Genomic DNA, 25,053 nt, shown 5'->3' on the forward strand with positions numbered 1-25,053 from the left:
ACTGACTAATCAAAAGCCTCGTAGTGCGCACATCAGGGTTGTATACTTGGCTACGACAAATCACAGTTAATTGACATGGTTCCTCTCAGATACACAGTCAGATGTGTGACTGCAACCAACACCTGGGCATCTTGTCAATTAGTTGCAATGAGCTGCAGCAACTTCTGAAACCTTACATGAACGTCAGCAGGATTCTGGTCATTAGCTAGAGAGTATTCAATGTGATCCATGGTAATTTTATATATATATATATATATATATATATATATATATATATATATATATATATATATATATATATATATATATATATATATATATATATATATATATATATATATATATATATATATATATACACACACACACACACACACACACACACATACAGTGGTGCCTCGCTTAGCGATTGCTTCGTTTAACGATGTATTCGCTTAGCGATGGGTTTTTAAAAGGAATTTTCCGCATCGTTTAACGATGTTCTCTATGGGCGATTTTCAGTTAACGATGTCTGTTTTTGCTAATTTAAAAGTGTCTTAAAATGTTTGAAACCTGTTTTAAATGCTTGGAATCGTTAGTGCACCTTGTAAAACATTTGCAAACTTAATTTGGCTTTGTTCTGAGTCTTCATTAACTTTTGGTGAATTTTCCCCCCACTGGAATGCATTGAACTGAGATACTGTATATATAAAATTACTATGGATCACATTGAATACTCTGTAGCTAATGACCAGAAGCCTGCTGACGTTCATGTAAGGTTTGCAGAAGTTAATCGATTCTGACTTATAGTGACCCATTCCAGGGTTGTCTAGGAAATGAATAGAAGCGGTTGACCATTCCTTTTTTCTGGGATTGCCCTGGGACTGTGTAGCTTACCCCAAGACCACACAGACTGGATCTTATTCAAGGAGGTATACTGGGGAACAGAACTTTCAACCTCTGGCTCCACAGTCAGTTACCTAAACCACTAAGCTATACAGCCAACAAAGCACAGTAAACCAATATAAAAACTATAAACCAAAGTTTTACAGGTTTAATGTTGATTTTACACATTTATTATATATTAGAAATAAATCAGTAGAACCTTTAACTACAGGTTCTCATCACTCTCACCCTTGATCCACCCAACCCCCTTCCTGAAAGCTGTTATTTAAATTCGAGTTAAACTCACACTGTCCCCTCTACACCTATAACCTTCTCACCTATCTTGCCTAGCCATGGATTCTTACAGCACACATATTAGTTATTAATATTCTTGACATGTAGCAGCAATGGAGGCAGCAGGACATCAGGAATGCTAACTAACATGGAGGCCACCATGGTGCCACCTGTGCAGTGGTCCTCACTGTCAATATTCTAGATGGAGTGTTCCCCCCTGAAATGTTTGAGCATACCAGAGCTTTTTCAAGCTATATGGTTCTTCTTTACGTTTATCTTATTTAGACAGGCAATTTTTAAATACCACTAATTTGCTTTTGACAGAATGTGAAGTAAGTGCATGGTTAATTATAAAGCACAGAAGCAATGAAATTCCACCTACTTCTCAGCCCTGGAATGCATCACATTTCAGCCTTTTGGGACTACAAAACAGTCCTCCCCTGTCAAAACCATTTTTTAATACATTGGTTGTTTTCAAATAGCAATGAACTACTTAATTACTGCTTTCAAATCTTCAGTCTTCTGATGGCCATCTGCCATAGCTACCCTTCCTTTGTGTTTTCACCTCTAGGGTAGAAGACTAATCTACTATTTTCACACCACTCATTTTCTTCCCGTACATATTATCACATCAAAACTGCTCCTTCTTTAAGTCTTGGAGGTCACTTCTGCTTCTGGACATCATTCATGAACTTTGAATTGAAAATGCTAATTGCTGCTCTAAATACTAACTTTCCTGCTGATTACCGCTAAGAGAAAATTTTCAGAAAATCACAGCCTTCTAAGCCTGTAAAATATGAATGCCTAGAGATCTCAATACTGTATGGTGGACAAAGGAAAAATAAAACAAGGTGAGGATGGGAGTGAGCAGAATCCTCAAAGATCCCAAACAGCACACCAGATGATCCTATTGAATTTGTTGTTCCGAGAACCAGTAGTTACCAGGAAATGTTATTTTGTCATTATAGAAGTTGTGCAATTCCAAAAGGTGTAATTAAAAGTTTTTACACATTATTAATTTCTTTTGTAAAACCTTATTAGTCAATATACAATATAATTGTGTGCCATCAAACTGGTTGTGACTTAAAGTGACCCTTTCCACGGTTTTCTAGGCAGAGAAAACATAGAAGGGATTTACTATTCCCTTCTTGTGGGGGCACCCTGGGATTGTGCAGCTTGCCCATGGCTACATAGGCTGGCTGTTATCCCAAGAGGCACAGTAAGGAATAAAACTACAACTTCTAGCTCCATAGTCAGATACTTGAACAACTGAGCTATTCAGCCATCTAATTGTATTTTTATTGTCTACTAATTCAAATCAGCAACCAAGTGGCTGGTTATATGTCTCTTCAAACTGACTATATCTAGTATGGCAATTCAATGCTTTACCCAGTGAAGGGTTGACTGCAGAAAAACCAACACTTCCCAGAGCAACTGTATAATAGGGCTTGTTGGCCTTCTCTAAGCTTTTCTGGCAAGTTATTGCTGGAAACAGGACACTGGGCAACACACAGTGCAGCCCAGAACCCTGTTTTAAGGACAGCCCTACTGAAACAGATCAACATCTAGAAAAGTCACATGTGCACATACACATCCTTAATCACCTGTCCACATGCATTTGGGGATCCTAAGTCAATCAAAGTTTCCAAATATGAATGGAAAGGCGTATTGTTTACAGTTAATACATTGCATCAGCTGCCTGCTGAGATGTTCTAGACTATAATAATAATTGTGCACCATCAAGTGAAAACTGATTTATGGTGATGCTTTCCAGGGTTTTCTTGGTAGAGAATACTCAGAAGTTGTTTATTATTGCCTTCTTCTGGGGGCAGTTCTGGGACTGTGCAGCTTGCCCAAAGCTACACAGGCTGGCTCTTCTCCTAGTAGGCACAGTGGGGAATAGCACTATTCACCTGTATCTGATGAAAACCATTTCTTTTCCTTTCTCTTCCTGCTCAATGCTCTATTATCAATTAAATGGTTTTTAAAGTGTGCAATTTCTATATATGTTTTACATATACATATTCTTAAGTGTCCTGACCCTGGCAAGGAGAAGGAACCTTATCACAGCTGTTGGTTTAAAGAGAAAATAAAGAATAAAGAAGGTCCATACCAGAGTGTTCTTTTCCATCAACTGGTTGTGAAGTTCAGTCTGTTTTCTTATTTCATGCTCCAGTTTCTTACATCTTAGCTTCCAGTGCCTAATAGATTCCTGAGCTTTCAGTTTTAATTCCTCTTTCTTCTTCTCATTCTCTAGCCTGAGTGCTTCAGATTGTCTGAATTCAGAGAGGTACTTCTCTGCTTCCTTAGTTGACTCTTCTAGTTGCTGAGCCAATTCAGTCACCTGGAGTTCTGCAGCTTTGCACTCATCCTCACAGGCCTTGTAGTTGTTCTGTATCTCTTTCAGCTGATTCAGCATTCTTTGCTGCTGAGTCTCCCTCTTGTCTAAGTCAGATGTTAACACCTAGAAGGGATCATAATACATTAAAAGATTGCTCCCTGGGGAATACAGTCATATACATACATACTGCAGGTTGTCTCAGGAGCAGAAGAGCTTCAAGTCACACAGAAAGCACCAAAAGCAATTTTTTCCCGGTCTCCTACAGCTTTGTCTATTCATAACACATTTGCTTGCCATCTTTAATAGAATAATTAGTTGAAAATATCCCAACTTCACAGCCTTATAGAAGGTATTAAGGACAGTTTTCAAAGACATTTATCTCCCCTCTCCTGCAGAACCAATTTTAAAAAAAGATACAGATACCTAGCAGTCAGATACCTAGTCAAAAATCATGTTCTGCAAAATGATATATCTTTGTGAACAGTGGGTTTTAAAATTACCTGCCTGCTACACCACAGCCCCTTCCACATTAATTTCTCTCTCAAGGCAACTCAGTTTGCTACAGAACACTTTGCATCAAGGACAAGCCAAGCTCTAGATGTTGCTGCATTGCTCATCAGCTCTAATCAGTATAACCAATGTTGGGGAATGCTAGGACTAGTAGTCGTACAATATCCAGAGGCTGCACTTTACCCACCCAGGATCTATGTGCTTCATAGGTACAAAGAAACAAAGACAGTCTACGTGGACACACTAGCTAAGTCTCCTGGCCTCACATTCATAGAAAGTATACCTTAAAATACACAAAATACAGAATATTCTCCAAAGCTACATTCTACACAGCAAAGTAAGAATAAAGAAACTGATTTACAGGAAAGTGTACGAAAACCAAAGGATGTCATTTTGATCCATAAGGAAAAGGGCAACACCGCATAGTCGGGTATATTTTTTAATTGGGAACAACTAAAATGCCACAACATAGTATGCTATTAATATATATGTGTCTGCCATTATTCATTCTCCCACTGAAAAGATCTGGACCAGCCTTGCTGCAACAGTTTGAAAATCACTGCTATGGATGTCAAAGCTTCCTAACACATCATGCACTATTAATTTTATTTACTTATTTATTTATTTGATTTATACCCCGTCTATCTGGACTACTTCTAGGTATCATCTTTTTTTTCTTTTTCTTTTTCTTTTTTTTTCTTTTTTTTTTGCAAGATAGACGAAAGTTCTTTAGCCGGCTAGATATATGAAACATTTTGGTCCCATCCCAAAGATCAGCATTGTACACAAGTGGAAACAACACTTTTAGTACTGTGGCCATTATACAGTAACTGAAACGATCACTGAACTATTTCTTAAGTGTAGAAGACATGCCTTCCTGCTTTGGTAACCATTTAGTTATTTTATTCAATTTATGCACTTTTTGGGACCACCAAGCACATTAGAAAACTTTTCTTCTTCAAATATCTAAAAAGTGATGTTTCATTTGCTTAGCTGAGATTTGTGTTAATTAAACATAACCCCTAAGATCAATGGATTTAAAATCTGACCCTGACAGATGGGAAGGGACAAAGACAAAATCTATCAGAAGTCATTACATTTAGTCTCCCACAAATTTTGTAAAAATGTCTCACCTTCATTCTCCTGTGCTAGATTATCTTCTTTTCATCAGCTATAATTGCTTCCCATCTGGTGATAATATTAAAAGACACCAGTCCTAAATAATAGCATCTTCAGCCTTTCTGGGTCATTAAAAATAATTATTTCTCTACCAACCCTATGAGAAAACATCTTGTATGTACAACTATTGCCTCCATGTAGTAGTTAATGAAACAAGATTCAAAGCTTAAGCAAAGTAGAGAATATTGTTACATTAATTGAAGACATTTATCTTATCATACAAAAATAATGAAGTCTATTTTATTAGGAGTTAATATTTTCCATCCAAAATATATAATCAAAATTTTCGCTAAGATCATCTGCTTGAAGCATAAGGGCACATAATTAATTTTAAGACATCAGCTGTCTGTCTGCCTGGAATCAGAACAATTCTAATCTGTTAATAAAATTACACAAAATGTATATTCACATTTTTTACCATTTGAAGAGGGGAAAAACCCAGAACTTTCTAGGAAGAGAAATAAATCTTCCTGTGTTTAAGACAGCTAGACTGCCAAGAGAAAGAGAGAGAGTTCTTTATAACACAGAATAACTGCAGTGTAAATATAACAAAAAAATTGCAAAAACTATAGCTTTTGTGAAACACAATTATAATGCACCATTAAAATGCTTCTGTTACTAACATTGCACATGGTTTGCATGGCCATGTGTCTTTGACGCGGTATGCGAAGCTGGAGTGTCCTCTCCAGAGCATGAGGCCTGGGTCCACTGATTTCAAAGAGATTCAATGCGTGATTACAGCTTGCTCATTTTCCCTTTGGACAATTCATAGCACTTTGTTGCAAGGACAATGGGCTGGATGTAACTGCCACTTGTAGAACCTTTTTAGATGCAACAACTCCCTGGGACAGCTTTTGAGCATGGTGATAACTACTCCTTCCCAAGGAATACTTCTGTCTGTACATAAGGTGACTGCAAGGTCAAAAGGTATTTGAAACAATGTGCATCTATCACAACATGAATGGTGCATCTTTTGAACCGCACCAGAGATCTCACTGGATGACATTACTGACCTCCCACACAGCATGACACTGAAACAACCCTCCTTCCTATGGTTATGCTTTATTTCGTCATCCTATATTAAATAGTTCTGACATACTATAACTGTGTTATGCCAGTAGTGGAAAAGCCATTTAGATTTTTTTCTGTCCCTTCACTAATATTATTTTCTATTTTAAGCTGTCTTCTCCAGATCTTTAAAAGAAGGAATTGGAACAAAAAACTGAACCCACTTCTTTTAACTGGGTGATCAGTAAATTATCACATGACAACACTACTTAGTGCACCTAAACAAGGACAGGCCATCAGAGTATACTGCAATAAACTAAGGCTTAAGAAAATGTTATAATGATGGAGAAAAACCTGGACTTACCTCTTTTTCACTGTGTTTTAAAAGCCCAAAATTAAGAGTGCAATGCATGCTGTAATTAAAGCGCACAAAAAACCACTTTGGTTTTCCCATTCTGACTTTCAACAGGGGATTGGGATTTATACATTTCAAATTCTTTTTTCCAGACTTTCCAAGTGTGAGCTGATTAACAATTACTATTTATTGCACCAACAAATAAAATATGTAATTGCAAATGGCTGTATAACAGAAGCATTGAAATCAGGACCTATTAGGTTTTCTCTTGTGTTGAGCTCTATTATCACTGTGGTGAGCCGATGAAGATCAAAGCATCTTGCCAGCTTCCAGGAAGTATGCTAGCTCTTCCCTAGATACATGTCTAAGTCAAGCTTTGGATCTTTCCTAGAGCAGCAGTAGATTCTGACCTCATCTTCCTGGCTTCCCAGTACCTCCATCTTTTCAACCTGCCTATTTCAAACTCTTTGCTTGCCTACTTCTCAGCCTTCAAACGTCTCAGTCAATCTACCTATCCTCTCCTGTTTCAGCTTCTTTTGTAGTATCCTCGACTTCAGATTTAAGTCTTCTGCATGCCCTGCTTCTGAAACCGGACCAGGTTTTTCTGTGGAACCTGTGTCAGTGCCTCATCTCAGTCATTCCCAACCCTACCCAGAGTTCATGGGTTCAGTCTTCAGTATTTTTTACCCCCCTCTATTTACATACAGGAAGAATAAAGGATTTTTCATTGTGCTGAAATCTGTTCAACAGTTATCTGTTCTATATTGAGTTTTATTTGGTCTGAAAGGTCTATTATATCTAAAATAGATTCTTATTGCTTTATAGCTAGCATGGTTTTATTTGCTGCCAACTTCAGTACCTTTATTTAATATCATTTTAAGTGCATGATGGTGTTCAGTAATGACTGACCAATAAAATGCTAGCAATAGGAAAAATGCTACTTTTATATTTAGAATTTAATAACTTCAGCTGTAAAATGTAGAATACTTTGTTTCTCATCTCTGGGATGTTGCTTTAAATGAAATCAGCTAGGTTTTATGTTTCTGGCCACACTTATCCTACAATATACAAACCACATAACTGGAATATTCTCTAGTGTTGTTGGAAATATAACTGGTGCCTGCAGTTACCCCAAAAATAATATTATCCACTAATTACTGCATTCTGTTTTCCAGGCCTAGAAGTTTTAAAAATTTGTTATAAGTATTTTAAGGTCAAGAAAATTTATATTCCTTCCCCAAACTAAAAGGTCTTAAGACTGAAAAATAGAGTGTGGCATGTCAACCCAAAACTACCACACACATACATGATGCTTTTCATAGCAAACTGTCAAAACAACCTGATGTCTGAGTGGCAAGATAGTAAACACAGTCATTTTCTGACAGTGGGGTTTTTAAAATGTACTTTTTATTCAGCTTGTCCCTCTGTTGACCTCCCGTCCTTTCTGCTTGTGGACTTCCCAGAAGTATCTGGTTGGCTACAGTGGGGAAAAAGATGCTGGGTCTTCAAACAGCTTTTCCTAAACTTCCATTTTATCTTAACAGCTCAGAGCAGCTTAAATTCAATAGAACAGAAATGTTTTGAAGGAATTATTCTGTAATACCTAAAGTCCTATGAAGCAAATCACTTTATGCTGAATTGGACCATTTATCACAACACAGCTTTATACTGTCTTCTACAGCTAACAGCAGCTTGTTCTTTCTTTAACTGCAGGCATGACTTATGAGTGACTAATAAGTGCTCTCCAATAAAGGTGTAACTACTGTATTCTTCAAGACAATACAGTATTTGTCCAGCATACTGGACAGACTATGAGGCAAGCCTTCCCTTTACAAAATAATCTGCTAATAATTGAATACATAAGGCCAGATCCTAGGCAAGTATCAGGCAATAAGTCCTCCTTACAAGGCATTTTACACATATATTGCACACATATTAGTGAGGAGGGAAATTGCTTTTATTGTTAAACATCTACTGGCTACCAGAACTGTCTTAAGCACTGTATTTCTATTTCCTCACTTTGCAACATGTTGCTTCCTACAAGACAGGGAGAAAACATTGGTTTCACATTCTTCTTTCTTGAACTCCCAATTTTTAATTCAGGGTCTATGAAGACTGGATTAACCTCCTGGGCAGTGTGCCTATACTAATGTACTGTATCTCAGAATAAGCTCTACTGAACACAGGAGGGTTTACTTTGAAGAAGCCAAGAACAGGATGGCAGCTGTTGATAAAGCACAATAAGTTGTGGGTAGAAGGGGAGGAACACCATTCAACCAGATACACCATTCTCGATTTAGATTGTAAACTCCTTACAAAGCTGTTTTGCATTACAGTGGTGCCCCGCATAGCGACGTTAATCCATTCCAGGATTAACATCGCTATCCGGATTTGTCGCTATGCGGGAAGGGAACCCCATAGGAATGCATTAAACTCCATTTAATGCGTTCCTATGGGGGAAAAACTCACCGGTAAGCGAAGATTCTCCCATCTGGCTGCCATTTTCGCTGCCCGGTAAGCGAGGGCAGGGAGCGAAAACGCTGCGGGTGGCCATTTTGCTGATCTGGTGGCCATTTTGGAACTGCCAATCAGCTGTTTTCTAAACATCGCAATGCGAAGATCGATAAGCGAAACGCTTACCGATCATTGCAATGCGATGTTTAGCCTATCTAAACATCGCAATGCGATCACAAAAAATGTGTCGCTATGCGGATTCGTCGTTAAACGGTGTGCTCGTTATGCGAGGCACCACTGTATCACTAAAAGACTGTAGGCACTGAAGATGCTAATAAATGCTAATAGTAAAAATGCTAAACTACACCTACCAATAATTCCTTCATTTTGAAACAGAAATTAAAAGAACTTTTCAAATAAAATCAGACTTCTTTGTCTACCTTAAGTTTGGTATATTGAGTTTAAAAAATAACATTTAATGCCACAACACACATTACTCTGGATTCTACATGACTTCTGTTTTATTTGTAAAATCAGACAAAATTTTACTCCTTAAAATATCTTACTTGCCTGGAAAGCTCTGTTATGGTTGCTGTAAGTCAGCTCTGACTTGATAGCACATAAAACACACACAAGCCATTACTTGATCCCTACAATACTATATTTTACTCTAAATGATACAGTATTCTAAACCCATAGGAAATAGAGAAAAGCATAATATGACACAGCTGTGGTAGCAGGTAAGACATGACACCTTGTCTGTTTTAAGGTGTTAGAATAATTATAAGGGGGTATAGAAATTACCCTAAATTTCCCTTAAAAGTAAATTACTTTTAAACATGCAGCATGAAAATGTTTACTACCAGGGTTTTTAAAACAATGAACCAGTCCAGCGAGTAAGATCACTGAGATCACAACAATTATTTGGCAGTCTCCAGTACCATTTTGCTATCAAATGTATACACAGGAGATAAGAAAATAGTAGACACTGACATCTAAAGGATAAATACAGGCAATTAACTGCTTCTGGGCAGGTGTATTATTTGTGTTGTTTATTTTTTACTTCTTGGCTGTCATGGATGCTGGGAAGTGGGGAGAGTAAACAACTGCAACTAACAAGTGGGGAGTATCTGCTGCTTCATAGCAGAATAGCTAAACAAAACTTCAAATAGATATTGTTTCTCACACTTTAATCAGTGAGTGAGAAGCAATATCTGAGAGACAAAAACAACAGTGAATACTGTTTTGTATTTTTAATTGTTTTTAGAGATGGATTTTCTATCTTTTGGAGTTGTAAGCTTCTTTATTCTATATGATTTTTCTTTCAACTACAATTGAAGCTTTGTGTTAGAATGTGTGCAACTTTTCAGAGATTCTGGACCTTGTTTAAGTGTATGTACCTATAGTTTTACATGACTAAGACTTTTGGATTTTAAGTATTTGTGCCTACATCTTTTCCTCACAATTGTATGATTGTCTTCAATGAATTTTAGACTTGCTATTTCAAAAAAGGGAAGTTAGAAGCAATGTAGATAAATACAGCTAGAAAAGAGGCAAGTTGGAGTTGCCTGAAGTTATTACTGTATCATTTTTAATTGACATTGTGAACTGGCTTGGTTCTGCATGTGCAAAAAGTGCAGAAATTACAAAAATACATATGTAATTTTGGCTCGCTGAGCTGATAATGTGCACAAAGACTGATCAGCAATAAAAAAGATTCAGCAAAGTATAATAATAAACACTCCAAAGTCAAGGTTGGAAATTCTGTACATATAGTGATTTTTAAAAATAAAATAAGAGGGAGTATAGAATAAGTAGCCCTGAAAATGAAAGTGCTTTTAAAATTGAGGCTTGAACAATAATGTATTATAGTTATTTCAAAACAATTAGCTAGCTTTTCCGCAGAGCAAGATCACAGTGCCATTACATCCTGACACCTGAACATGCATGCGTTACTGTTTGTAAATATAGAGGTGGTGTTTGCAGATCTTATTGGTTTGTACTCTCTGTAATCAAAATATTCTGGCTTTCCATGATCTGGGGATTCCAGATCTTTTATGCTATAACCGTTTCTTACTCCAACCTCTGTAAATTTTTTAGTCATAACAATGATATTATTGCTATTGTTACAGCATGCCAGATATTAAGTTACCAAACTCTGATGCTAGATTAGGTGCAACAACTATTAAGATTCCCATTTCAAAAAATTTCTTGGAGCTCAAGAGCCCTGGATCTCCAGGCCCCTGGAAAAGGGATTTTTTTTTTTTTACAGAATGAGGGGAGGTGAAGCCAATTGAAGGAATTTATAAATATAGGTAGATAAAGAAACACACAGAAGCATTCAGGAATTCAACTCTTATAAGGCAATGCTTCACACTACACCACAGACACCAGATACCCACAACATTTATCGTGGATTTTCCTCATATATTCAAACTGGTTTGGTTGAGTGGGCATTTAGAATTATTTCACATGTGTTCTTAATATGCTTAGAGGCTACAACATTTATTTTCTTTTATATATTATCACTTTTAAGAACCTTAGTATTTTTAAAGATGCAGTCTCATTTTTTGAATGTGCCTTTATTTTTTAATTCAAATATAAATTGATTTAATTTCTGCCTACAGCTTAAATGTTATTTTTGGATTATTTCTTATTTTGCAATTTTTCATAGTTATAAGACTTTTTGGATGGCAATATATTTTAAACCTTTGTACCTAAAGTACTCATAACAGTAATAACATTTTCAATATATGCTAACATGTTTCTTTTTAAGTATTTCTTGCTTACAGATGATAGAAGCAATGGAGAGAAATAAAGCTTGTAGAATTAGACTAACTGATGTTTCCTGGAATCATCGCAACAATGCAAACATTTATACAGTACCTTGACACTCAGGAAAGACTTATACCTTAATAATATTGCCATGATTATCAATGATCGTTTGGTTTCATTCTGGAATTAACCCTTAACTGAATTAGCCAGCTGTGATTTTTCCATAGAGGTCTACAGAGTTCTGTAGGGCTCTTGGGGATATGTTCACGGATCAGAATCCCTGACCTGACACCTATTTCAGCTTCCCCCGTATTTTAGGAACATTATATAAAACTTCATGATAAAAGGGAAACATCCTTGTTTAGAACATAAAACTGTATGCACTTTTCAGTGACAGAAAGCAACTGGTTGAAAGTTCCAGATTAAAATAAAATACAAAGCTCCCCCACTGAACATCCGTGCCAGCTAGACAATTTATTGAAGTTGGGATACACATGAGGAAAGAATCAAGATGATCAAGCAATGCCAGCAGCAAATTCATGAAGCAAGTGCCAATTGTCTCCTTTCCTGCTCCCAGAACTGCTTCTACCAGCAATCTTTCCACCTTGCTGCATTGTGATAAGGGAACGCAAAGGGAAGGGGGGTTTACAAAAATGCCAACAAAAGTGTGTGTGTGTGTGTGTGTGTGTGTGTGTGTGTGTGTGTGTGTGTGTGTGTGTGTGTGTGTGTGTGTGTGTGTGTGTGTGTGTGTGTGTGTGTGTGTGTGTGTGTGTGTGTGTGTGTGTGTGTGTGTGTGTGACTGGAAAAGACTTACGACTGAATACATATGAAACTGACACAGTATCTCAGCAAAAAAAGAAAAAGGAAAAAAATCAGCTGCTTTTTAATGACACCAAGTCATGCAACCTCTCTCAATTACTGCTTCTTTCATTTAATTTAAAAGCTGCACATTTTGTTATTTCCTCTGAAAGCTTCTTCACATTATGTAAAGTCAACTGTGGGCTTATTTTCAGTTCATTTGGCTTGAAGCCAACGGAAAAGAAAGAGATTAAATCAGTGACAACCATTGATGAGAAGATACTTGGAATTCTTATGAATACAAATAGCCTATGAAGGTTAATGAGGTTCAACATCAGTTTAAAGAGAACAGAATGGATGCATTTTGTATGTACAATGTGTCTTCCAACTTAAGGTCTAGGTAACTTTTGAAAGGTACACCAGTGAAGCTAAATTTAACTTTTTTAATTGTCAGTTTTAATATATTTGTTTCCCAGTCAAGTGTAACACTGCTGACATACACAGTTCTCTAAAGGTTCACAAGAAGTAAATCTCTTAAAGTATCCATATTTATTTTTGTAAAAAAGAATAAATTATGATAAACTGCCTGGTCCCTTTCTGCAAAATTTCTGTACTAGCTAACCATTCCCTTAAACTTGTATCCTATATCCAAATCTGCACATGCAATGAACTATGCTAGATCCAGTTGCTGCATGCATCCCTGTGATGGCGATTTTTTTTTTAAAAAACTTAACCTTTCTCTTGGCAGCTGAGTACAACATGCAATGGTATCTTAGCGCCATGTATGTATCACAACATTCCTGTGAGCAGGAGATGGAGAGCCATGGTCCAGCTGAAACTATCATCTGAAGGAATCCAGGTATGAGCCTCCATCATGGGTTATTTTCTCTGATTGAAAGACCATCAGTAAGTCAGGGTCCCCTAGTTTAGGCCTAATGGGGGATTACAGCTAAATAAGAGGTCTTCACTCCAAAGCCAAAGTTGAATGGAAGAGGAAACACACCTGCCTATAAACTTCTTTTCCTCTTCATATACAAATGAATGACAGCTTCAGCTTCGGGAGTAAATGGCCCAAGTAACCTCAGTTACTCAGCACTTTCCATGGTTGAGGAGAAATTTGAACCTAAGGTCTATATCCCATGTCACTATGAACTAACACAAGATTTGTTGCACTAGCAGTTAGTCATTGTCAAATTAGTTCACGGGTAGCATCCAAAACAGTTTTCTGCCAGTGGCTTTATAGACAGTTGCAAAACCATGTCCGTGAGTTGTGTGAGCAGTTGCACAACTGGTTGTTTGACCTCTTTTGCACAAAGGCTTGCCTAAGCACTTGCACAACTCTGCAATACAGCATAACTGTGCAAGCAGGGATTTTGTTGGATTTCAATCCAGATTTTCCTGGCTGTACTTGACCTCTCTATCTACCAAGCCACTTTTGCTATAGTTGTGTAGCAATTGTTCCAGGACATGACAGACTTAATCCTTTGGCTTACATCCTCTTTAGAGCTGGCAGAAAGAAGTTTCACCTATGGAGCTACACTGGGTTGCGCCCTTGCTCATGCCTGCGCATGCTCCAGCAGCAGCTCACCTTTTTTGCCACCTAACCATCTGACACCCTTCCTGAAGTTCCAGATGCTCCAAGTGGCCAATGTGCTACTAAACAAGACCTTAAGAAACATGTGGCCACTCAGAGGAGCTGCTACTACAGGAAAGACTGAGAAAGTCCCATCAATGATAACACAATGAACATCTGCTAGGAAAGTCAAGGAGAGGAATAAAGGGAGGCTGGGGAAGGTGGGAAGAGCTTGTGCAAGAAAGTACTGGATGCCTGTCACTACCTGAGTCAGACTGCCAATCCCAAACAAGTCAGCAGCACCAAAGGCTTACTTGATGAGAGAGGATCTTGCCAAAGTCTGTAACACTTAAACAGTGTTGACAATCTAGACAAGAAATTGTGATAAATTACCTGTGGGATGGGGAGGTGGCATGCTGAACTTTGGAAAACTTCCTGAAATAGTATTAGACATATGTCTTCTCTAACTTTCAGATGTAAAGCCCATGAGGAATGAAGCTCAGGACTACCTAACCAAGTGAAGGTGGGGAGAAGAAAAAGAGATGCTTCCAGAAACCTCGAACAATTCTTAATCACTGCAGAAATATGTTATGTCTTATATTTAAGAAAGTACTTCTGCCTGGCCTGTTAAATACATGTATTTCATCCATTGATTATAAAACAGAACATCACAGTGCCAGAAGATACCCTTTGTTCCAAGTTGGAATCACATTGCTAAGCCAGTCACATATTTTCATTGGCTTAAATAAATTCTCAGTGCTTTATGAACTATGCATTTTTCCACAATGCAATATTTTCCCAGCTGACCTTTGGAAAAGCATAGCTTCAGTACAGACTCAACTATTCCATGATTACAGAGGTGTTTTCACAAGGGAAATAGAAATATGAAGCCATATTATCAACAATTTTGTCATTTAGAGACGTTAGCAAGAAGCTAAATTTTTCCAGTGCTTATGGCCAATTTAAAATAATAAATATTTGTATTTCTAAAACACTGATTATGAATACTAGTATGCAGGATTACACAAAGACCCTATCAGGTACAAAATCATTAGACTGATCTTGAAAATTATTTCCATTCCCTTATTCTTGGCAAAGAATTCTGAAAGGATTCTGAAAATCCACAGAAATCATTACAGTTTTTTAAACTAATGATAACGAGCCAGAAGTTCACAAAGAAAATTTTTTGGCTCCCTACAATGGTGGGGCAGAACTTGGGACAGGAAGCAAAACTAAGGGCCAGTTCTGGATGGGAGAAATAATCTGCATTTAAAATCCAAATACCATATTTTTCCATTTATAAGATGACCCAATGTATAAGATGACACACACACCCTTTTCTAACCCCAAATTAGAAAATTTGATCCTTGCTTTTCTCTTCCTTTTGCTAAAGCCACGGAGCTTCGTAAAAGGAAGGGAAAAGCAGGAATCAAAGGGCTCCCTTTGACCGCCGCTTTTTCTTGCCTCTTGTAAAGCCATGGAGCTTAGCAAAAAGGAAGGAAGGCTCCCTTTGGGTAAAGGCTGCACAATTGCAGCCCTTTGATCCTGAAGCCCTTTCATAGGGCTTAGTAAGTGGATAAAGCAGCCATGAAAGGGCTCCAGGATCAAAGGGCTGTGACTGTGCAGCCATTTCTCGGCTACTTTACCCGAAGGGAGTCTTCCCTTCCTTTTTGCTAAGCTCTGTGTACCAGATCAACCAAGAGTACAAGAGACCATCCCTCCCATCCTCTCCTCTATCATCTGCCTTCAGTGCTGTGCCCAACCCTATTCCAAAATGTTTCCCTGGGGCAAATATTTGGACGCCGGAGAAGAGAGATTCAGAAGAAGAGGATCTCTCCCTTTCACCACCTTTCCAAGTTACACAATTGGAAGTGGTTTCATAATAAATAGAATTTCAATAAAATAACCCCACCAGATCATAGCCAATGCCTCAGATGGTTAATATTTGGGATGGGGTGGGGTTGCTAGATGTATACAGCCTGAGGCATCCCTCTCAATATATATCCATCCACTATTGACAGGGATACAGCCTGCACTGCAATAGCAAAAGCACTTATTCCAGCCATAGTAATCAACAGAATTATTGCTAATAGCAGCTTCATGCCACAGAATCCATGCTGATCATTCTCTGACTTGTCATGTCCTTCCTGGTTAGATCAGGATGTTAACATATACATAAGAAGAATACTGTCAGTATACTTCTAGCCTCCCATGTCACAAGAAACTGTGTGATTGTATTCATGTTCCACCCAGTCTGTCTTAGAGGTCCCCCAGTAAACTGTATGCAATTAACAGACCGTGGCAGCTTATCTGGGTGAACAAGGTTTAGTTCTCAGAATTCCCAGTTTGGAATTCAATATTCCTGGATAACAACTGTTGGATAATCAGAAGAAATATATCTCTCATTCCAGGGATGCATCTTACTTTTTCCCTAATCACCATAAGGTGAAGTTGTTCCTCTGAAACAAGCTTGCCCAACTCCATCTGGAAAAGGCACACAACCTTGTCAGATCTGCAGATGGAGGCACTACTTTAAATAATAGATCAGATGGGAGGCTGTTTTACTACTGCAGTTTTCAAGTTCACAGTCTTTTGTGACTTAATGTCATATCAAGAAGGAAATAATCCGTTTCCTTTTTGCCTCCTGCAGCTGCTGCCATTTCCCTTGGAGGGTAACAGCGAGAAACAAAATGTGTGTTATATGATTTGTTAGTTGAGCAGAGATGTCCAGCGCTCCGTCTCACCCGGTAACTTTTGACACCTTTCAGCCTGTCACGCCTGATTCTGTAGCCAGGGTGCTTGATCGCTGTCGAGCCACCACCTCCTCCCTAGACCCTTGCCCGGCCTGGCTAATCAAAGCAGCCAGGCCGATAACAACTGAATGGGCCACTGTAATAATAAATGGGTCTTTCCTTGAGGGCAGGTTTCCTTCTGCCCTCAAAGAAACACTCATTAGGCCCATAAGAAAGAAACCTAGTTTGGCGGCGGACAAAATTGGCAATTATAGGCCCGTCGCCAATGTTTCTTTCATGAGCAAAGTGGTCGAGAGGGTGGTGGCGGATCAGCTCCAAGCTCACCTGGACGAAACAGATGCCCTGGATCCATTTCAGTCGGGCTTCAGGCCGCGCCATGGTACAGAGACGGCATTGGTCGCCCTGTACGATGACCTGTTGAGGGAGGCCGACAGGGGCAAAGTGTCTCTGCTGGTCCTCCTCGACATCTCAGCGGCCTTTGGTACCATCGACCATGGTATCCTCCTGGGGAGGCTCTCCGAGCTGGGAATCGGTGGCCTGGCACTGGCCTGGCTCCGTTCCTTCTTGGGGGACCACCCCCAGAGAGTGCAGCTTGGGGAGAATGTGTCGGCCCCATGGAACCTCAATTGCGGGGTCCCACAGGGGTCGATCATCTCCCCAATGCTGTTTAACATCTATATGAGACCGCTGGGTGGGGTCATCAGGGGGTGTGGGGCTTCGTGTCATCAATACACCGATGACACCCAGCTCTACATCTCCTTCTCACCAACTGCAGGTGATGCTGTCCTGTCCCTTCAGCGCTGCCTGGAAGCTGTACTGAAATGGATGCAGGAGAACGGGCTGAGGCTGAACCCGGATAAGACGGAAGTTTTGAGGGTGGGTGCCCCCATGGTAGGTGGCTTGGGTGACTCTCTCACATTTGGGGGGGTCACTTTGGCCGCGAAGAGTGGGGTTCGTAGCTTGGGCATACACTTGGACCCGACGCTCACCATGGAATCCCAGGTGGCGTCGGTAGTCCGCACTGCCTTCTTCCATCTCTGGCAGATTGCCCAGCTGCGACCCTACCTTGACTCGGGGGCGCTCACCTCCTTGGTACATGCGCTCGTAATCTCAAGATTAGACCACTGTAACGCGCTCTACGTGGGGCTGCCTTTGAGGCTGATGCGGAAACTTCAGGTGGTGGAGAATGCTGCAGCCAGACTCCTTACTGGAGTGAGAAAACACCATCATATTTCTCCTACGCTGGCTGCATTGCATTGGCTGCCCATCTGTTTCCGCGTCAACTTCAAAGTTCTAATGCTTACTTATAAGGCCCTAAATGGTTTAGGACCTTGATACTTGGCAGAACGCCTACTTCCACCAAGGTCTACCCGGATCACCCATGCGAGTGAGGAGGTGAGGCTGAGAAGCCTGACGCCGAGAGAGGCCCGGAAGGAGAAGACACAAAACCGGGCCTTCTCGGCGGTGGCTCCTCGCCTTTGGAACAATCTCCCTCCAGGAATTCGCGTGGCCCCTACACTGGGCATCTTCAAAACCCAATTAAAAACATGGTTATTTATTCAGGCCTTCCCTCCAGCCAATTCTTGATTTTCTTCTTCGTATTTTCCTATTTTTTAGTTTATTCTAGCTGTTTTGTATTAGCCATGTATCTGTTGTATTTTATTGTTTAATTTTATATTGGAAGCCGCCTAGAGTGGTCCATTGGTCCAGATGGGCGGGGTATAAATCAAATAAATCAAATAAATAAATAAATAAATTATGAAACAGACCTTAAAGCTTGTGAATTTAAAACTTGCAAAAAACAAGCATTTTCACACATCTTCTATCAATATTTTTCTAGAACAGATTACTAGAAATGGTTAAGCAGCCAAGCAGCAGCTAAATTGTGATCCACCACAAAATTAAATTCTGATAAAGTCTCATTGCTCTCTTTGCGTATATCAGTTTATTTGGTACTCTTATTATATTCGGAGACAACTATGGTAAAACAGGAAATGCAATCAGCAATTTCAATGCTTCAGCACCTAATTTTTGTTACAAGTTGTAAAATCTTTAAATCTTTGCGGGAGGGGAGTATTAATATTTTATAATAATTTAATTTTATTCCTTTGATTCCCATCAAAGCAAGAAGGCTATGAATATTAGCTTTTTAAAAAAACCAAAGATCAATCTCTCAACCAGTTTTACAGTAATGAGCATTTTATACTTGGAGTAGATTCTAGTTATTCTGCCATCTGTTTCACAGAAGTTCTTACTAGAGTTATAGTTGACAACATTATTGCTGAACTCTGATTTGTTCTTAACATTGCTTTGAGCAAGTTGGCAGCTTCCAATACAAACCTGATCACAAAGTTATAAAGGAAATTAAATGTTACTTTCAAATGCACTGCTATGCCAAATTAAATACTGCTGCTCTAATGATTGCTCACTTATACTTTTCAAACTTGATTAACTGGAGTTCTGATCTTCAAAGGGTAATAGCTGTGCCAAGGGTATCTTTAAAATCCAAATGTTAAAAAAAAACCTTGCACTTTACAAAATGTTCATAACCTCAATATTTCAGATGTATAACCTTTCACATAGGAAACATCACATAGCAATCAGTGCAGGATGCCTCAGGTTGACTTATAAACAGTTTTGTACAACTCATCTGAAAGAAGTTATCAGAATCACGACCTTCAGAACAACTAGTAAATGCAGCAATTATGTTTTTTGGGTGTCTGAACTTTGGGATTTGAAACAGTGCCATCTCTGAGCCTGGATGTTCAGGTTTCGGCGGTGGCCAGGAGTGCATTTGAACAATTAAAATGAGAAAGCCAGCTGCGCCTGATCCTCAAGAAATCTGATCTGACTACAGTGATACATGCCTTGATTACATCATGGCTAGATTACTGCAATGCGCTCTATGTGGAGCTGCCTTTGCAAAATGTTCAGAACTTTCAGTGGGTCCAAAACACTACAGCCAAATTGTTAAATGGGGCTGGTTACAGGGCTCACATACAATTCCACTAACTGCCGATCTATTTCTGGGAACAATTCAAAGTACTGAATTAACCTACAAAGCCCTGAAAGACCTGGGTCCAAAGCATTTCAAGGACTGTATCTCCCTTTATTAGCATGCCCAGGTGTTAAGGTCAAGGGAGGCTTTTCTCTTGGTTTCATCACCCTTCACTGGTGCATTTGGTGGGGACAAAGAGGCCCTCCTTTGCCACTGCATCCAGACTTTGGAACTCGCTATCATAAGAGGCCAAGCTGAGCCTATCTTTCAGAAGCAGACAAAGACCTTTCTCTTCAGACAGGCTTTCCCTTAGTGATTGGCTAACTAAATTGGGAGTTTTTCGATTGGATGTTGTGCCGTTGTTTTGAATCTGTTTTTGGTGTTGATTTTGTTTACCATTTTAATAAGATATTTGTCTGATTCTTTTTTACTGTTTATATATTTACCGTTTTTAGCTTTTAAATACTGTGTTTCAATGATGTAAGCTGCCTTGGGTCCTTTTTAAGGAGAAAGGCTGAGTAAAAATATTATAATAAATAAATAAAGTAGGTACAACAAAACATTTACTCTTTTCAGTACTGCTGGCAGAAGTTATGTATGCATGGGCTCATGATAACTCAAAAGACAGTTACATTATAATGGCTGAAATCCTGTTGCTTAGTGTAGTACGTTGCAAACAGAGCAGACCCATTGAATCAATGGAACTTAACAGAGGAGTTGATCCAATGGACCTCCTCCAGTTGTGAATTACTATACGAACCAATAGAATTTCAACCATTAGTTCCCAGAGGCAGCTTCTCCTCCATTTTATCTTGTGGATGGATGCAAGTACGATTGACAATTAAGATTCAAAACCAGCTGTCCTCCAATATGGAGTTGGACTGTGCAACTGCGACACTGTGCACCCAAAAGGTTCCAAAAACAAAATCATTGAGGCTGAAATCCTGTTTGTGGAAGTTCCATGGCATAATACTTATATGATGGTGTCACCAACTGGGGTAATTTTGTTTTGGAAATTAAATATTTTCCCCTCCTGTCCCAAAGTCTCCACATTGTCAGGAATCTGCTGGGGCTATTGAATGAGAGGGGGGAAGACTTCAATTACCAAAAACTGTTGCATTCAGTGAAGTCACTGGTAGCAATTAAAGACCTCCTCCTCCTGTCCCACAGCCTCCCACAATGTAAGGGATTATTCACGATTCATGGGTACTACAGGATAGAAAGAAATTTTAATTTCCAAAAAACTTGTCTCAGCTGATGACACCATGGAACTTACATGAATGAGATTTCAGCCTGAGAATCTACCAACTGTGTAGAAGAAGAACGATGTCCATGCGATTAACGGATAGCTAAATCTGGGCTGTCTCTATAGATAGCCAGAAAGAAGCTAAATCTGCTAGGTACTGCTACATGTCTGTTCTATGCACAGAAAAGCATTCTTATTTGGCTTTATTGCTAACCACAAGCTTAGCTACAAATCAGAAACAATTGCAGTATGTATAAGTGGCCCAGGCTTGTGTTAATACAAAACTCTATCACAGGCCAACATATTGACATAAGGATGGTAGATGGAAAAAGATCTTTTCCCTGTATGCGACAAAACTTGTCTTTATATTTGTGTAAGATTGGTTATAAGACGCCTGGTGATGCAGCCAAACAGCAGCAAAAGAAGGATTTTGGGTCTGACTGTCATGGATTTGTGCACTGGCAGGGGCTTGGGGCTAGGTACCCTTGAGGTCCCATCTAAGTTTATAATTCTGCAGTTTTGTAAGCTGCAAAGCCATAGCTAGAGTATACCAAATCAGATTATTTGTTAGGATACGCAGAATTGAGTATTAATAGATATTAAAAAATATGACCAGCCAATGCCCATTAAATTTTTTGTAAAAACAAATTCGAAATGAATCATTTGGTTGTAAAACAACCTCTTCAGCCTCTGAAATTTCATGTGGAAACATTTCACTTTGGATTTGTTTTATCTTATTGAATTTTATGCATATCTCCTGCCTGAAGATTGGAGTTATGCCCACTGAATCACCAATGTACTGATTTATTTCTAGACTGCTTGCACCCACTCACAATCACCCGCACATAAAAAACCAAGTATTCATGAGAAGGGTGCTGTGGCTAGCTTTCTTCCTGACATGCTTGCTTTCTTGTACAGGAATCATTTTTCTTTCTTCCCTGCCTATGCAGGGAGAGTTCCTTCATGCAAGCTCTCATCTTAATGTAGGATTGCCACTTAATTTGATGTTCGGAAAGCCCGACATTTCTGCCACATAAGGCCAGTTGAAAACTAAAAGGACTCAAAAATTATCATTTTAAAAGGCATTTTACCTCTATTTGCATTCCAAGCTGTGCTTTCTCTTTGTCCTTGCGCTCTATGCATCGTTTTAATTCCTCTATCTCTGACATTACAGCACTGTGACTTAGCTTTTCTCTCAGTTCCCAGATCTGTTTCTCCAGCTCTTTCTTCTCTTGGTCAGACCACGGAGTCACTGGAATACATGGCACAATTTGAAATAGGAAATATTACACCCCAAACAGCAGGTACACATAAACAGAGTTTTCGAGAGAGCAACAGGTAAACTTAATTGATAGAAAGTTAATGGAATCTGTGCAAGTGTCCAATTAACATGGCCTATACGTACATATCTCCTTCATGGACATATCTCCTTCATATACGTACGTATCTCCTTCATGGATTGCTGCCTTGTCGTGGCGAAGGGGCTTGAGTAACTCAGAGAAGCTATGGGCTATGCCGTGCAGGGACACCCAAGACGGACAGGACATAGTGGAGAGTTCCGACTAAACGCAATCCACCTGGAGTAGGAAATGGCAAGCCACTCCAGTATCTTTGCCAAGAACGCCCCATGATCAGAAACAAAAGGCTAAAAGATATGACGCTGGAAGATGGGCCCCTCAGGTCGGAAGGCGTCCAACACGCTACTGAGGAAGAGTGGAGGACAAGTACAAGTAGCTCCAGAGCTAATGAAGTGGTTGGGCCAAAGCCGAAAGGACGCTCAGCTGTGGACGTGCCTGGAAGTGAAAGGAAAATCCAATGCTGCAAAGAAAAATACTGCATAGGAACCTGGAATGTAAGATCTATGAACCTTGGGAAGCTGGAGGTGGTCAAACAGGAGATGGCAAGAATAAACATCGACATCCTGGGCATCAGTGAACTAAAATGGACAGGAATGGGCGAATTCAGCTCAGATGATTATCATATCTACTATTGTGGGCAAGAATCCCGTAGAAGGAATGGAGTAGCCCTCATAGTCAACAAAACAGTGGGAAAAGCTGTAATGGGATACAATCTCAAAAATGATAGAATGATGTCAATACGAATCCAAGGCAGACCATTCAACATCACAATAATCCATGTTTATGCACCAACCAGCATTGCTGAGGAGACTGAAATTGAACAATTCTATGAAGATTTACAACACCTTCTAGAACTGACACCAAAGAAAGATGTTCTTCTCATTCTAGGGGACTGGAATGCTAAAGTAGGGAGCCAAGAGATAAAAGGAACAACAGGGAAGTTTGGCCTTGGAGTTCAGAACGAAGCAGGACAAAGGCTAATAGAGTTTTGTCAAGAGAATAAGCTGGTCATCACAAACACTCTTTTCCAACAACACAAGAGGCGACTCTATACATGGAAATCACCAGATGGGCAATATCGAAATCAGATTGATTATATTCTCTGCAGCCAAAGATGGAGAAGCTCTATACAGTCAGCAAAAACAAGACCTGGAGCTGACTGCGGTTCTGATCACCAGCTTCTCATAGCAAAATTCAAGCTTAGACTGAAGAGATTAGGAAAAACCACTGGGCCACTCAGCTATAATCTAAACCAAATCCCTTATGAATACACAGTGGAAGTAAAGAACAGATTTAAGGAACTAGATTTGGTGGACAGAGTGCCCGAAGAACTTTGGATAGAGGCTCGTAACATTGTCCAGGAGGCAGCAACGAAAACCATTCCAAAGGAAAGGAAATGCAAGAAAGCAAAGTGGCTGTCCAACGAGGCCTTAGACATAGCAGAGAGGAGAAGGGAAACAAAATGCAAGGGAGATAGGGAAAGTTACAGAAAACTGAATGCAGACTTCCAAAGAATAGCAAGGAGAGACAAGAGGGCCTTCTTAAATGAACAATGCAAAGAAATAGAGGAAGATAACAGAAAAGGAAAGACCAGAGATCTGTTCAGGAAAATTGGACATATTAGAGGAACATTTTGCGCAAAGATGAACATGATAAAAGACAAAAATGGGAGGGACCTAACAGAAGCAGAAGACATCAAGAAGAGGTGGCAAGAATACACAGAGGAATTATATCAGAAAGATTTGGATATCCCGGACAACCCAGACAATGTAGTTGCTGACCTTGAGCCAGACATCCTGGAGAGCGAAGTCAAGTGGGCCTTAGAAAGCCTGGCTAACAACAAGGCCAGTGGAGGTGATGGCATTCCAGTTGAACTATTTAAAATCTTGAAAGATGATGCTGTTAAGGTGCTACATTCAATATGCCAACAAGTTTGGAAAACTCAACAGTGGCCAGAGGATTGGAAAAGATCAGTCTACATCCCAATCCCAAAGAAAGGCAGTGCCAAAGAATGCTCCAACTACCGTACAATTGCACTCATTTCACACGCTAGCAAGGTTATGCTCAAAATCCTACAAGGTAGGCTTCAGCAGTATGTGGATCGAGAACTCCCAGAAGTACAAGCTGGATTCCGAAGAGGCAGAGGAACTCGAGACCAAATTGCTAACTTGCGCTGGATTATGGAGAAGGCCAGAGAGTTCCAGAAAAATATCTACTTCTGCTTCATTGACTATGCGAAAGCCTTTGACTGTGTGGACCACAGCAAACTATGGCAAGTTCTTAAAGAAATGGGAGTGCCTGACCACTTTATCTGTCTCCTGAGAAACCTATATGTGGGACAGGAAGCAACAGTTAGAACTGGTCATGGAACAACTGAGTGGTTCAAAATTGGGAAAGGAGTACGGCAAGGCTGTATATTGTCCCCCAGCTTATTTAACTTATATGCAGAATACATCATGCGGAAGGCTGGACTGGAAGAAACCCAAGCCGGAATTAAGATTGCCGGAAGAAATATCAACAACCTCCGATATGCAGATGATACCACTC

The 25,053-nt window shown here is 39.5% G+C and overlaps 1 protein-coding gene across 18 annotated transcripts in view; it reads right to left on the reverse strand.

Annotated features, from left to right (window-relative positions):
• The window catches only part of CEP128 (centrosomal protein 128), a 268,788-nt gene that overhangs the window by 190,118 nt on the left and 53,617 nt on the right, over positions 1–25,053 (reverse strand). For all 18 annotated transcript variants that reach the window (XR_013540771.1, XR_013540772.1, XM_078383704.1 and 15 more), the window contains 2 exons: positions 22,240–22,400; positions 3,272–3,622 (listed from right to left, as the gene is read on the reverse strand). Coding sequence is in view for 16 of the 18 variants with exons in the window: in XM_078383704.1 (XP_078239830.1) it covers positions 3,272–3,622; positions 22,240–22,400 (512 nt within the window). In the remaining 2 variants the exon portion in view is untranslated. The remainder of the gene's footprint in view (positions 1–3,271; positions 3,623–22,239; positions 22,401–25,053) is intronic.

This window comes from Pogona vitticeps, chromosome 1 (genome assembly GCF_051106095.1).
Source record: "Pogona vitticeps strain Pit_001003342236 chromosome 1, PviZW2.1, whole genome shotgun sequence".
NCBI lineage: Eukaryota > Metazoa > Chordata > Lepidosauria > Squamata > Agamidae > Pogona > Pogona vitticeps.